Here is a 13,906-nt window from a genome sequence, read left to right as displayed (position 1 = left end):
GGTTTTCGTTTACTGGAAGACATGAAAAGTGCTGTGTACAAAATACATTTTGGTTGCTGCCCGTGTCTCTCAACCCAACCCAAGTTTGGAGGTCAACAGTGAAGTGGTGGGTGGGACCCAACAAAATAAGTAGCGAGAGGTATGCAGGAAGTGATGAGTGGGGTGTGCGGTGTGTGAGGTTGGTACTGGGTAAACCAGTATCAACCTCACACACCTGGGGTTAATATTGGGGCAAATATGGGGATGATACTGGTGTCTAGTGTGAGAGGGATGATACTGGTAACTAGTGTGAGAGGTTAAGCCAGTATCAACGTGACACACCGGGGTGACAGTGGGGCAAGCCTGGGGATGGTTCCGTTTGGAGAGTGAATCAAAGCAATCAATCAATCAATCACATGGGCAACTTTGGCATGTGGTCAAATTTTCACATTAGAGACTTCTTTTTTCCACCTACCGGCTTCTTCTTCAGCAAGTTCTTCATTCTTCGTCGTGTTCTTCTTCTTCTTCATCGTTCCCATCGTCCCCTCGTCTTCTGTGTTTTTGCTCCTCCTCCTCCGGCCATTCATCGCCTTCCAAGCTCCTCCTCCGTCGTAGCTACCTCCGCACAAGGTACACTCTGTTTCCCTTCGGTAGCCTCCATTTTCACATCACAGCTATCCCAGCTTTGCCCCCTTGCCCGCTGATTCTTCTCCCTTTGAGCCCTCTCCTTCAGCCTGTTTCTCAGCACTGGCATGCTGGCTCCTGTCCCCTTCGCTTTTGTGCAAAGGAAGGACCGGAAGTTTACGTTTTGAAGCACATTTTGATAATCCGACGGCGATCGCGTCCGATTCCTCAAGTGCAAGGTGTCTCATGGTGTCGCAAGGCTTTCCCCATGCCCTTGGAGCAGCCCTAGACAAGACTAGGGGCCAGGAGCTGCCTGAGAAGCCAAGGGCAGCACCTGGAGAGAATACTAGCTTTTATATGGGAGCCAGCCAGGACGACGACCACAACGTGCCAATCACGCTGACGTGATTCGGCAGACCATTCAGCCAAGTCGTTTAATTCTGCTTGTCACATTGATTAGACAGCTACTAACAATTCTCTATCCACCGATCTTTTTCCAATCAGGAAAATTGTGTTTGGTTGTCTATCCGTCTCTAACTTTCTCCCTCTGACAATACGATCGTTTTGCAAATTGCAGGACCAGCAGAAATTAGGGAATGCCAATGCTAGTCAAGGTATGCTTATACAATCTTACAAAGACAGATTAACAGAGTTCTGGGAGGCCATGTCAGCTAGCATCCCTGATTTAATGAGAAGAGAGATAGGGATCGAACATGGAGCTGAATTACAAAGGCGGCAAGCAGATTCAACATATACGAGGTTGCAGTATGTGGAAGACTTGGAATTGGAAGAATTTGAGAATGTCCCCCTGGCAATGAATACGGATCATAAGAGATTATGGAAGTGGACCAAAATAGCACTCTGGAGTCTACTTGCACTTGGAATAACGGGTATAATGACGGCATGGGGCCTTCCATTCTTGCTAGATAAGGTAATTTGGTGTTGTTTTAAGTCTCTTGATGTTCTGTTTTCACTTCATCCATGTGTTTTACGGATCTGTGTCGTGCTTTTGGTTGAAGTTATGCGTTAGTTATATAAGCTGGCTAGTAATGAATGAGTGGATTCTCGTCATGTCAGAAAATTTTTATTCTTTGTTTGGGTTCTTCTGCCAGTCGTTATGACTGCAGGATGACTTGAAATCTCAAATCAATGTGGAGTGTCTTGTGTCATTAGTTAATCACTTGGCTGAGTTAACGACTTACATAAGTCTGTCTGTAACAGAGGACAGAGGGTGGACATTCAGGTTGTAAATATTTTAGATGGTTCACCGTGTAGTTTGTGTATCAGCCAGGCTGGATTTCGTATATTGTCTTGCACGGGTAGAGGAAGCTTCATGAGGAAACGCCAGTAATGAGAAGAGAGGTTTGCTATGCCCAAGATTATTGGGGGAAGATGGTTCCACCTCCCTGCTGCCTCGGTCAGTTCTAGTTGCTTCCTCCCTTTGCTCATCTCTTATGTTCATTGTCCTTTACCTCATCGTCCCTGCGCCCTCCTCCCTTCTTGCCCCTTTCTAGTCTCACCCTTGATGTTGCCCCAACCTCGATGCCAAAAAAAGAGTAGTACCTTATATAAAAAGAGGAGAACTTTGAAAACTATGTAAAGAGTCATCCATGAAGTGCTTTAAAAAAAAACTGGCTGTCCTGCAGCGTGCTGTGGATCCTAGGTCACTGCCTAGGTTACCTTGGAAGCAGGTGCCAACAATGAATTTCATGGACTATCCACCGACAGATTCCTCGACCCATGAATATATAAAATATGCCTGCAGGACATGCCTTGCAAAAACGTTCACGCTGTTTTGCGGCCTTCATGGACCCCTCCCTACCTTGCTTCTAGGTGGTGTCTGAGGTGTGGACAGGTAGCCTAATGTCGACGAGGGTGTGGCTGTGGAACGAACCAGCTGCCTAGGGTCAATGGACCAATGCTTCCCCAATCATCCCACCACTTTGATCCTTAATCACTTAAGGGAGTGCAGCATCCTATTATCCAAAATGTCACTGAAAGCTAAGATCTAGGGCCCTGCCCAGATTGATACAAAAGAAGATAGGGAGGGATGTCATCTGGCGGAGGATCCCATTCTTGCACCATCTGTAGTGATATGCGCTTAGAGTGAGATTCTAGTCAAACAGATGCTCTCGTCTCAAGCTTTCATGGGGGAGGTGGCATTTGTGAATCTCTACCTATGTGAGGTTTGCCCTTGTTTTGCTTTCTTGGGAGTATTTTGGAAAAGGCCTTGTTGTTGCAAGAGAGGTTTCCAAGGCTCCAAACCTAAGGTGGGTCTGTGTACTATAAGCTTGCATAGGAGGGCTCAATTGTGCACCTTTGGGTTAATGATCCCTATTCCTCCCCGCGAATGAGGCAGGATCACTGTCTACAGAGCCACTTCTTCCCTAGTGTCTAGTGTGCCATCCGATCCTGCCCAAAGAGAGTTGTCCATTAGTTACCTTAATTGCCCCATGCATTCTTTGTGAAAACATTGCCAAGATGCAATGCACTAGGAAATGGTGAGTAAAACCTAATTGACCAATGTTTTGCCCTAGTAGGTAGAGAGTTTTGGTGGCACTAAAATACAAAAGCTTTCCGCGGATCCTTTCCAATGACCCATCTTTCAAAGATACCTTGTGCTCTTGCCACAGGGGAGAAGCTAAGAGTCTCATCATCTCCAACCTGTTTGTTTGTCCCCTTCATAAAAACGCTCATGTCATTGGCAAACTCTAGATCAAAAAGCTCCTCCTCCCACATCCAAAGACACATCCCCACTAGTCCCACTAGAGCGGAGCAAGTATCCTTTATTGGCAAACCCATCAAAGCAATCACATCGCTGTCATGACTAGAGCAATCACTATTTTGTGATTAATAGACATCATAACATTATTACATGAAGTACCAATTTGATGGTGTGACATGCATTGACACCGACCATGGCGGTGGATCATCTGAGTAGAAAGGACCGTCGAGTTGGAGTGCCTGCTTCAAACGGCACCAAATTTGGACATGTAACACATCTTTTATTAATAAAGATGTGCCCACGCATATAGGTCCTAGTGGCAATAGGAAGGGAAGGGTGCATTAAGTTGCATTGAATGGTAGATGCATGGGTCATAGATCAAGGGTAGGTCTAAACGGGAAGATGGAACTTGATCTCAAGAGACATTAATGAAGGGGTATCCCCCTTCATTGTGAATCTCATGTAGCATTCTCTTTACAACCTCGCGTTCATCCGCGCCATCTCTTTCCCACCTTGCATATAGGTCGAAACAGGAAACAAGTACTCTCACGAGGGCGCTCTTCCCCCATTGGAGGGCCAATCGGCATTTGAATTATGCATGCTTTGCACACATTTGCATTCTTGAAAAGTCTGGTTCTTTACATTTGGTATCAGAGCGGTGAGATCCAGTGCAAGGACGAGAAGAAGAGAAAGAGAAGGGAAGGTCGACAAGAGGGAAAAAAGAGGTAGCGACCAGGGCTGAGTGGCAGCGCATCAGACGGGCATCATACAAACAAGCAGCCATGGCACGCAGCCATACAGGTAGAAGAAAGCCGTCCAAGGAAGGCGCATGGGTTGGAAAGAGTTGCAATAGGAACGCGCAAAGAGGGCGTCGTACGGAAAGCAAGGGACATGCGTGGAACGTGTGAACTGGCGAATTGAAACATGGAACTGTCCATAACTTCACAATTTGAGATCTGCATTTTTTTGAGATCAAAATTTTGAATCCCAACACATGTATTTTAGAAAGATCAACAACCGTACCATCGTTATGTAACTTTACCAGAGCCCCAAAGTTGAGGCGTCTAAACCTCTCATGCCACAAATGATTCTCTGCCATGGTAGAACAATCAATAGCATCGGCATCTGCCTGCATCTGCAAGTCCAGCATCATCCAAGCATCTATCATAGGCATCAAGTGTATATTGACCTCAGTGGGGATGTCATAGTAGCTAGTATGTGCTATGTGTGATGGAGTTTATGGTTTTCAATCTTATGAGTGACTATCGTGAGATTGAAACTGCACTATGTTGTGTTTTTAGAGGACGAGTTTGGGAATGTTCCTGGATTCATCTAGGTATATCTATATAGATCTCTAGTCAATGCTCGAGTCAACACCATGATAAAGGCATGTGTAGCATCATAGACCGCACACCGAACACCATCGAAGAGAACCTGATAGCCCCAAGTAGCTATGGCTAAAATAGAGATGAGGTTCTTGTGAATGCCTAGAACATAAAGCACATTGTCTAGAGTGACTAGACCACCAGAAATAGAAGCAAGAGAAACTTGCCCAATGCCTTTCACTGTATATGACACATTATCGGCACATGTAATTGTCCTCCCCTTGGATGCATGCTCAAGACCCTTGAGGGAGGTCTAATGGAATCCAGGAGAGTGGTTCCGGCCCTCTAGGGGTGGCCTTGCCAAGCAGATGGACAAGGTGCCCTTCTTTTCCTACACCACACGGATTGGCAGGAGGCTTTAGATGGACTCTTTGAGGTGGACCCCCTCGAGGGAGCGGCATTGGGTGACCTAGAGAGTGCCCCGGGATGTCTGTTCTAGGTTTTGGACACGGTTATGGTCCAGTTTGCGGTCGAGGAAGATATCCTACTTCTTCTGGTTGGCCACCCACGGAGGCTTGCCCATCGGACCGTGGTTGGAGCAGATGCGAGTGGAGGGGCAGTGCCATGGTCGCTCTGCTGGTTTCCTGGAGGCGATCCCGCACTGCCTTTAGGGCTGTGGTAGAGCAGTGAGGATCGGGATGAGACCCCTCAGGATCATGACCCGTATGCAGAGTCTTCAGAGGGACTACACCTGGGGGATGGTAGCCTGGTTGACTGAGGGAGGACACACGTTCCGAATTGATGAGATCACCCCAGCCTACCGGATACAGGGTAAGAGCATTCAGAGGATAGTGCTCCATGAGGCAGTCCCTGCTGATAGCGTAGCTCCCCCTTCTCCTTTGGAGGACATCGTTTGAAAGGTGGTAGCCAGTATCACCGTGGGGAACATTTGGATGGCTCGCTACAGTGTCGTGATGGGTGAGCATCCGGTTTCACCCTCGGCTATCATGGTCGCCATCAAGCAGGATATCATCTACACTCTGGGAGTGTGGGACTCACTCTAGAGTGACTATTGAGAGGCGTGCTCGATTCTACAAGGCTTGCTTGTAGGAGTCTTCTACATTTTCAATTCGCGAGGGATTCACTGGTTGTATAGTCCACACACTTGGCTATTAGCCCCAATACCAGAGATCCCCTAGGCAGTGAGCTAGGTTTCTCTGGAACAGGCCGGTTCCTTTCTTTCAGCCTTGTTGTTTTTTCCATACTCAGCACCTTTGGGGCTGCTGTTTTGTATGAAGTCTTTCAAGCATTAATAGAAGGTTCCTTTCTTTGGAAAACAAAAAAAAGATGCATGCTCAAGTGAGCTGAATAACTCCCAACAATTTGGGAGTTGTGGTACCGCTCCAACAAGAGGCAGTTTTTCAGTCAACCTTATCGGGTAAGGCAGCAGATGTGCTTGCTAGCACCACTATCAAAGAACCAGGCATGAGGAACATCAGAAACTGTCATGCAGGCATCATGAAGATCAGGATTAGACTGACATGTAACAAGAAAAGCCCAATGCTAGTCATGTGCAAAATTAGTTGACTCATGGCGATCATTTGGACTAGGAGAACTAGATACTGCAAGATCAGACACTTTCTTCTTCTTCTTAGATGCAATTCTCTTCCTGCATTCAAACATGTCATGCCCAGGTTTCTTGCAATAGTTGCATCTATTTTTCTTCTTATTATCCCCAGAAGATGAAGCATCATGGGAGTGACCAGCATGTAAATGAGGGGGTTTACTAGCTGAAGCCTTGCCTTTGCCTTCGTTTTTATGTTGGGCAGCAAAGGCTTGATCACTAGCCATAGAAGCATTTCTGTTTGCACGGCTTTGTTCCTCCTATAGTAAGAGGGCAACCAGCTGGTCAAAGGAATAATGGTTGGCATTGCCACCTGCAACCAACCTCAATGTAGTAGCAAAGCTTTGATAGGAGTTAGGCAACCCATCAAGGGTATTAGAAACAAGTTGAGAATTAGGAACCTATCAATATTGGCCAACTGCTCTTTCAAATCCTTCACAGTGGTAAGATAGGCATCCATATTACCACCCTCTTCAAGTTTCAAGTCCTTCAATTGCTTGCGGAGATGAGCAACCCTCGCCTCATTCCGCACTTCATGTAAGGATGCAAGTTGTCCCACGCTTGCTTTGCTGTCTAGCAAGACCGTATATGAGGGATAATGACCCTTTTGATTGAAAGAGCAATCAAGGCATGTGCTTTGGCATCACGACCATCCCACTGAATCTGCTCCTGAGTAGGAGGCAAAGTAGCTGTACTGGAAGATGCAGCTGCACTAGAGGTAGCATTAGACCCATCACTAGATGAGCCTGAGGCAATACTAGTTGTACCAGAGGTATTACGAGAAGCAACATTACCGGTAGGCCTGACCTTCTTTGGACATTAATTTCTCTGCAGCAAGACTTGCGTAATTGTCTGGCAAGTTTCTTAGAGGCCTCGGCTTACTCCGTTCGCTGTCCCGACTCCTTGTCTAATGCGCTGCGTGAACACTTTCCTAGAGGGTTAAACTGATGCCAAAGGCTGAGGCTGGTCAGAGGGCCACTGAAGTGAGTGTCAGGCTGTTCAGAGGGGGCTGAGGAGGAGCTGTAGGAGGCTGAAGTGCTGGGAGAACTGAATGAGAAATGAGGCAGGGGCTCCCCCTTAAGTAGGGGGCTGGGGCTGAGCCAACCTGCCCTAAACAGGCCGACTTCTAGTCGGCTGTTTAGGGCGGGCTTTGCAGCCCTTTTCCCCATAAATGCCTACCTTGGGTGGGGTGCAGGGCAGCCTATATAAGCAGCCTTCACCCAGCCCATTCCCCTTCATATGTTCCAGCCTTGAGGGGCTAGAAGGGCTTCTATCCTAGGTTGGACCTAGACCTATCGCTAAACCTAAGATGGAAACACTAACCTACTGTTCTCCAGTGGGTACCAGTGAACAAGAACTGATTTTATGACTTGACCTAAAGCTGAGAGATTGACTTACGTAGCTTGTGCTTGACTTACGACAGAAAATCCTATTAGGGAACTATTATGCACTTGTCAATGTAGCCAGTGTGTCACTTTGCACGGGGTGCATGTGATAAACTGACAATGCAAATGAGAGAAGAGCAACCTCTTAAGACCAAAAGGCAAAATTCTGCTCAAGCTTCAAAGCTTTTCACTGCAAAAGACTTGGCTATCTCAAGATGTACTTGCTGCAAAAAATTCCCAAAAGGCAACATTTCCATAATGCGAATGAAGCAAAGAAAGGACTGTTTTGCAGAAAGTTGAAGAACCAATGCAATAGAGGCTTACACAATGATGTAGCCCAAAAATACAGGAGGCAAAATGCTCCAAATGCGAGTAGAGATGTTCATCCTTGAAGGAGAGGTGAAATGGACAGCAAATGGCAATGTAAAGTGCCAAGAGAAGGCTGGAAATGAGTGTTATGGCAAGAGAATGTGCTCCCACGAGGAGGAGAGCACTTCGAAATGAATGGATAGTGATCTAATGGACAAGATCTCACAGCTCGAGGCAAAGGGAAGGCAAATGAGAAGCAATGGGCTCAAGGAGAGGCCTCCGGATATCAGCACCAAGCTCCAAATGTCTCCAAACACCAAGCACGCGCCTTGAAATGAAGAAATGTGCTGAACAAAGGCTTCAAATGGCTGGCACGAGCTTTGGGGCAGGTCCGGATTGCACTAAATGCTTCGAAGGAGATCCGTACTGCAATTAATGGACCGTTCAACAGCTTCTGATAGGTCCAAACAGTAGTAAATGCACCTCTGACAGGTCTGTACGGAACCCATACAACAGATCGCTGCCCACAAGTACGAGTCCGTACACTGCTGCTGCAAGCCTTAAATGCACCGATTTCTGCACCAGGCTCTCCAAAACACTGATTTCCCATGCCAAATGTGAAGTTCTCACTATGGAAATGCTTGAGGAGGCCACAGGTGATCACGTGCATGTAGAAAACCTAAAAAACTGAGCAGACCAGCAAGAATGAGGGCTCAAAAGGCTGCCAAACAGCTTGGGAAAGCTGTCAATGGCTGAGGGGAGGGATCCCCAACCTGCTCTGATACCATTGTAGGCTATTGCTGCAAAACTAAGTGAAAGTACAAGAGGGAGCCAACATAACAAAACCCTAGGGCAAAGTGTCCTAACTGGACTAAGTGTCCTAAGTGGCATGTACTAATTGTACCAACTGACCTAACTGACCATAACTAGGCCTACAAGGCACATACCAAGGAATAAGTGGCACCTATGGATAGCCCATAGAATGGCCTACAGTCCCTAAACGTTGTTGTCAACTGATATATCCAAGGTGATGCTACATTCGAATTGAAAGGTAACAGACATGTTCATTGACTGCTGTTTATCTTTTCTTGTCTTAATCTGTCTTTCTGTTTTTTTTTTTTTGAGGATATCATTTAGTTCATGATAGGCATGGCAGAAATATGGTCTGATGTTTTGTGGGTAGATGCGTTTCAAGGTTGGTACTGTATTACATTCTGTCCTAGCTAACAGGCTGTTTTTCCTATTACTAGGATGAGTTTTGTCGATGCTGTTGTCATTTCCATGGTCGGTCTGGGTCGGTATGTTAGGGATCCGCCACCCCCCGGCTAAAATAATCATAGAGTGGCTATTTTGCGAATCTGCTCCCGTCGCTGTCTGCTTCTGTCCTCCTTTGTACCTCGTTTGCCTTTTGTTGGCGGGCTGTGTCTGCCAACTCTACTTCAGCCCTGGCTTCCCACAGCCCACAAGACTCTCTTGGGCCTTGGCCAAGTGCCTGCAGCCCTGCGAATTGCAATAGATGCAGACATTGGCAGTGCAAGGCATAAGCGAGCAGGCTGCAGCCTATGCTATACGTGAGCAGGCTGCAATGAGCAGGGCTGCATGCAGATATCTTGAAGTTTTAGAAATTGTTAGGTACTCGAACGCTTCAAACATTTCGTATCTGCTGTACTAACAACCATGATCATTGCATTGCATTTCTATGAATGTTCGAAATTCGGCAAGATTTGCAGATCCATTTATACAACCTTTGCAACTAAGAAGCTCAGGTTTTCTGGGAACCTCAAGTTCATTGAAAATGAAAACAATGAGACTTTGTTTTGACAGTAATTGTGATGGAAAGCAAAGAGGCACTGTTTTTTTCTTTCCATGATAGCAGGAAAAGTGAAGTCGTGTTTATGGGTTTCAACCTTATGAGTGACTATCGTGAGATTGAAACTGCACTATGTGATGTGGTTTTAGAGGATGAGTTTGGGCATGTTCCTGGATTCATGTAGATAAATGCTATAACTTGTAGTTCATGTCAAGAGATGTACATTTACTATGTGCTTGTGGTCCTCTTGAAGCCACCTTTTGGAATAAAGGTATGGATTAAGTATTATAGAGCAACTTTCACTAGTGATGTTTTTAAAGGGGTCTCGGTTAGCTTGGGGATTGTCCTCTTTGCAAGCTTTAAATGTTTGACTATATAAGAATTCCTGGTACTGCAGTGGCATGCCTTTGACAGCCAAGGCACACCAAATCCATTCGATATGAAACCTGCATACTGAAATGGGAATGTGTTATGTACAGGTGGTTATACCCTTGATGGAGTGGGAGGCTAAGACTTTCAGTAGGCCAGTGCTTGCATTGGTTCTGGCTGGTTCAATGGCTGTATTACCTATTTTCCTTATCCCATCTGCACCCTCCATGTGGCTTGCAGGAATGATTTTTGGTTATACAATTGGATTTCTCATTATAATAGCAGGCACATTTGTAGGCATGTCATTGCCTTTCTTCATAGCTCGTTGGCTTTTCCATGCAAGGATTCAGGTATTGAAAATAGTAGCATCTCTGAAATATACGTTGAAATTAAGACAATTGTGTATATTTTGGGTCACCGATTTTCTAAAAGACACTGATGGCACATGGGTTGTGCATTATGTGCAGAGATGGTTACAAAAATGGCCGAAAAGGGCTGCAATGATAAGGATAGCAGAGCAGGGAGGATGGTTCCAACAATTTCGTGTTGTGTTCATTTTAAGAGTTTCACCAATACCATACCCGCTGTTCAATTATGCTATTGCAACAACAAATGTTAAGTATGGTCCATATATTAGTGCTTCATGTGCCATCTTGGTTCCAGAGGCCTTTGTCACTATTTATAGGTCTCTCTCTCTCTCTCTCTCTCTCTCTCTCTCTCTCATTTTAGCCCAACTTTGTTTGCCCCCCTTTTTTGCTGTCTTTTTTGGAGTTTTTGCCACGGGTTGCCCTGCAGTTATTCCCTGTCTTTTGAGATGCCAATGTAATTTAGCTTGCATTCCATTTGCATTATACAAAAGAAATGGCTTGTTCCACTGTAAAAAGCTACATAACCTTTCTTCAAAACGTTTTATATGTAACTGAAGGTGGGGCTTGGATGCCTGCTTCCATGCTGATTGACTGTTAAGGTAGTTCTAATAAATAGTGTTTGTTACAGTGGCAGGCTGCTCAAGACTTTGGGTGAAGTGAAAAGTGCAAGGGAGCACTTGACTCCAGTTCAAATAGCTTACAATGTGATTGGCTTGTGTTTGGCTGTGGCTGTGACCATTGCTGTAACCATTTATGGGAGAAAGGCTGTCCGAGAACTTGAAATCAAGGAACAGGCAGAGAAAAGAGAAGATTCTGAGGAGATGAATGGTTCTAGTGATTTCAGGCGTTCAAAAAGTATAGGTCTTGTCAGCACAGAGGTTCCTTATGATTTGCAAAGACATCAAGGAAATTCTTTTTCCCATTATACGCCTACACCTATGGAAGGAGGAATCAACAGTACATCCACTAAGATCCCCAATTGATGTATTATGACCATTCAGAGTCTCCAGTTTTACTTCTAGAGTTGTTAATTTTTACAGTGACTTCAGCTTCAGATTCAGAAGAGCAAGCGAAGTTGATGACCTGTATCACTATTGCTTATGTGATTATGATCTCTAATCTTGATTGGTCTGTATTCATTCTGGGCCTGGGATGGGTCTTAATTTGCTCATTGGAGCAAGGATATGTACAAAGGTTGAGAGTTTTGAATACGTTCTGAGGGAAAATGGAGCTCTTGGTAAGGGTGCTAGTTAGAAGGCAATGCAGGTGTGAGAGCTTCATATCTCTTGGAGCTTTTGGTGGTTGTGACTGGTTAGTAGTTCTCTTCCCCTGGAACAGTTGTTATTCTCTGGGTGTTCCTAGAGAAGAAATTGCCATATCTTGAGTGGAGAGCTCATGGATATGTGAAGTTTTGTATGTTATCATACTTCATGCGAAGATAAAGGTCAAAAGATAGAGGGCAACGACGCGGCTGTATGTTCGGATTTTGTTTTTTCCGACACTCAACGTCACAGTCCAAGGTTCCTTCTTTTCTAAATTCCCTCTTGGACGTTTTAGTTTTTTGAAAACAAAGTCAAATGTGTGAAATACTGTTAGATCTTAAGTCTCTGGGAAGTGGGATCACTCTTGGACATAACATTAATGGTCATGTGGAGACATTATATTCCGCTTGAGTTAATTGCTCAAGAGACGAATGTTACGTTTATCACTCAAGATGGAGTTAATTTTGTAGTAGCTAGCATAGGGCAGTCTGACGTGCCTGATACATCTTGTTCATGCTAGAAGTGGTTCTTCTCTTGAATGTGGATCCATTCTATAGGTATTATGTCATAGTGGCTCATGTCTTTTACAAGTAGAAGGTAACACTGGATTAGCCATTGCTACCTGTCACATTTTAAAGTGTCCTTTGGGCATAGAAAATGTCAAGTTTTAAAATGAAATTCATAAAGTACAAGTCCTAAACAGTATTCAGCATTGAGTGCTTAATAAGATGGCTTCTGAGGCTTGCTACATGAAGGTACTGCATGCTTAGAAGATTAGTTTTGTAGATTTTGCGATGAGTTTTAAAAGTGTACTCAACTTGTCACTTAAACCCGGGAGGATTAAAGCTCCTCCAACTTCCATGCTGCAACTTTCAATATTTAATTTTGAATCTCTAATTTTCAAATTTTGACTTTCGAGTGTTGATATTGAACAAGCATTTTTAGATCAAATTAAACAGAAGGGTAAGATGGCAACATTGAGATATAAGATTCAAAGTTTGCATAGTGTCACTAGATTGTTGTGTTAGGAAATTGGTGCTTATCTTTCCTAAAGAGCCCTCAACACTTACGTTTATGGAGGCAATTCATGTGTTGTGATGTGGATGTGAATAGGTTCTTCTCTATGGAACTATTCACATTTTTGTGCTTAATCGTAGATAAAGAAACACTAACATTTCAAATGAATTCTAGTGAATTGGATTTTGACACTAGGAAGATAGAGACATTTTAATTTTGTGATTGTAGACTACCTTTTAGCTACAAACCTTGTTTCTTGTCTTTGTATTCCTACGTGGCATCCATATAGTGTCGTGAGTATTGTGTGAAGAATTTAATGTGCGAAGTAAAAGTGTTTACTTTATATTAATTACCATCCTTATATCTATCAACATCCTTGAGTTGAAACCAACCACTTAAAAACCTTGCATCAACATGTGGCTATTATGGGAGGTTGAATGAGAAAGATGAAGGAACGAAGTTCTTATTGACTTTTGCAACATACCCAAAGATTTGTAGAGTCAAAGTATATTGAGCCTAAAGGTTTCTCCCAATAAACTAGCAAGGAGTCTTATGCAAAACATAGTAATATAAGGAAAATCCACTCTTAGCATAGAGTGTGTGCATGGGGTTGACATGTAGCATCGTCATTAACATGAGCATCTCTTTCCCTTTATCTAGAGAGGAAGGCAAGAATATGTCATTATTTGGCTTTGAGGAAGTTGATCGTTGAGTATTGTGAGGAGAAATGAAGCCAACCATGTAAACTCATATTTCTAAATATAAAGCAAACTCTCAAAGTGAAAAAGAGGGAATTAAAATATAGATTTGCCTGAAGCTATAATAGGCAATGGTAATGGAAACCCTAGATACAACTTAAGAGTGCTTCAAAAACGAAATAAGATATCATATGGATTGGGAAGCATTGTAAGCACTTGGTTAGCACTTGGTTATAGCATTTTTGGGTAAATCTTTCAAGTGAAGGTTTTGAACAAAACTAGTTTTGACATGAATGCCATGATTGAAGAAATTGAAACAGAGACCAAGCCTTGAGCATGAAGGGTGAGGTGCCATAAGTAAACTAGGATTGTAGTCCAATTGGCCCTCTAATTGCACCTTACACATAGTGT

General features: G+C 44.2%; 1 protein-coding gene across 2 annotated transcripts; it reads left to right on the top strand.

Moving 5' to 3' along the window:
• The first annotated feature begins 523 nt into the window (after positions 1 to 523).
• Positions 524 to 12,074, top strand: LOC147888458 (Golgi apparatus membrane protein tvp38-like). Of its 2 annotated transcripts, XM_087392923.1 has the most exons (5): positions 524 to 609; positions 1,181 to 1,534; positions 10,261 to 10,500; positions 10,618 to 10,835; positions 11,147 to 12,074. In XM_087392923.1, the coding sequence occupies exons 2-5, from the start codon at positions 1,220 to 1,222 to the stop codon at positions 11,499 to 11,501; spliced, it is 1,128 nt and encodes a 375-aa protein (XP_087249049.1). In that variant the 5' UTR covers positions 524 to 609; positions 1,181 to 1,219; the 3' UTR covers positions 11,502 to 12,074. The 2 variants fall into 2 exon arrangements, with proteins under 2 accessions (XP_087249049.1, XP_087249048.1); XM_087392922.1 differs by having other exon boundaries at positions 10,261 to 10,835.
• Positions 12,075 to 13,906: the final 1,832 nt, after the last annotated feature.

This window comes from Dipteris shenzhenensis, chromosome 21 (genome assembly GCF_047967505.1).
Source record: "Dipteris shenzhenensis isolate YYH24624 ecotype China chromosome 21, Dip_SZ_1.0, whole genome shotgun sequence".
Taxonomy (NCBI): Eukaryota; Viridiplantae; Streptophyta; class Polypodiopsida; order Gleicheniales; family Dipteridaceae; genus Dipteris; species Dipteris shenzhenensis.
Note: the sequence above shows the minus strand (reverse complement) of the source record. Positions and strands in the feature narration are given on the sequence as shown.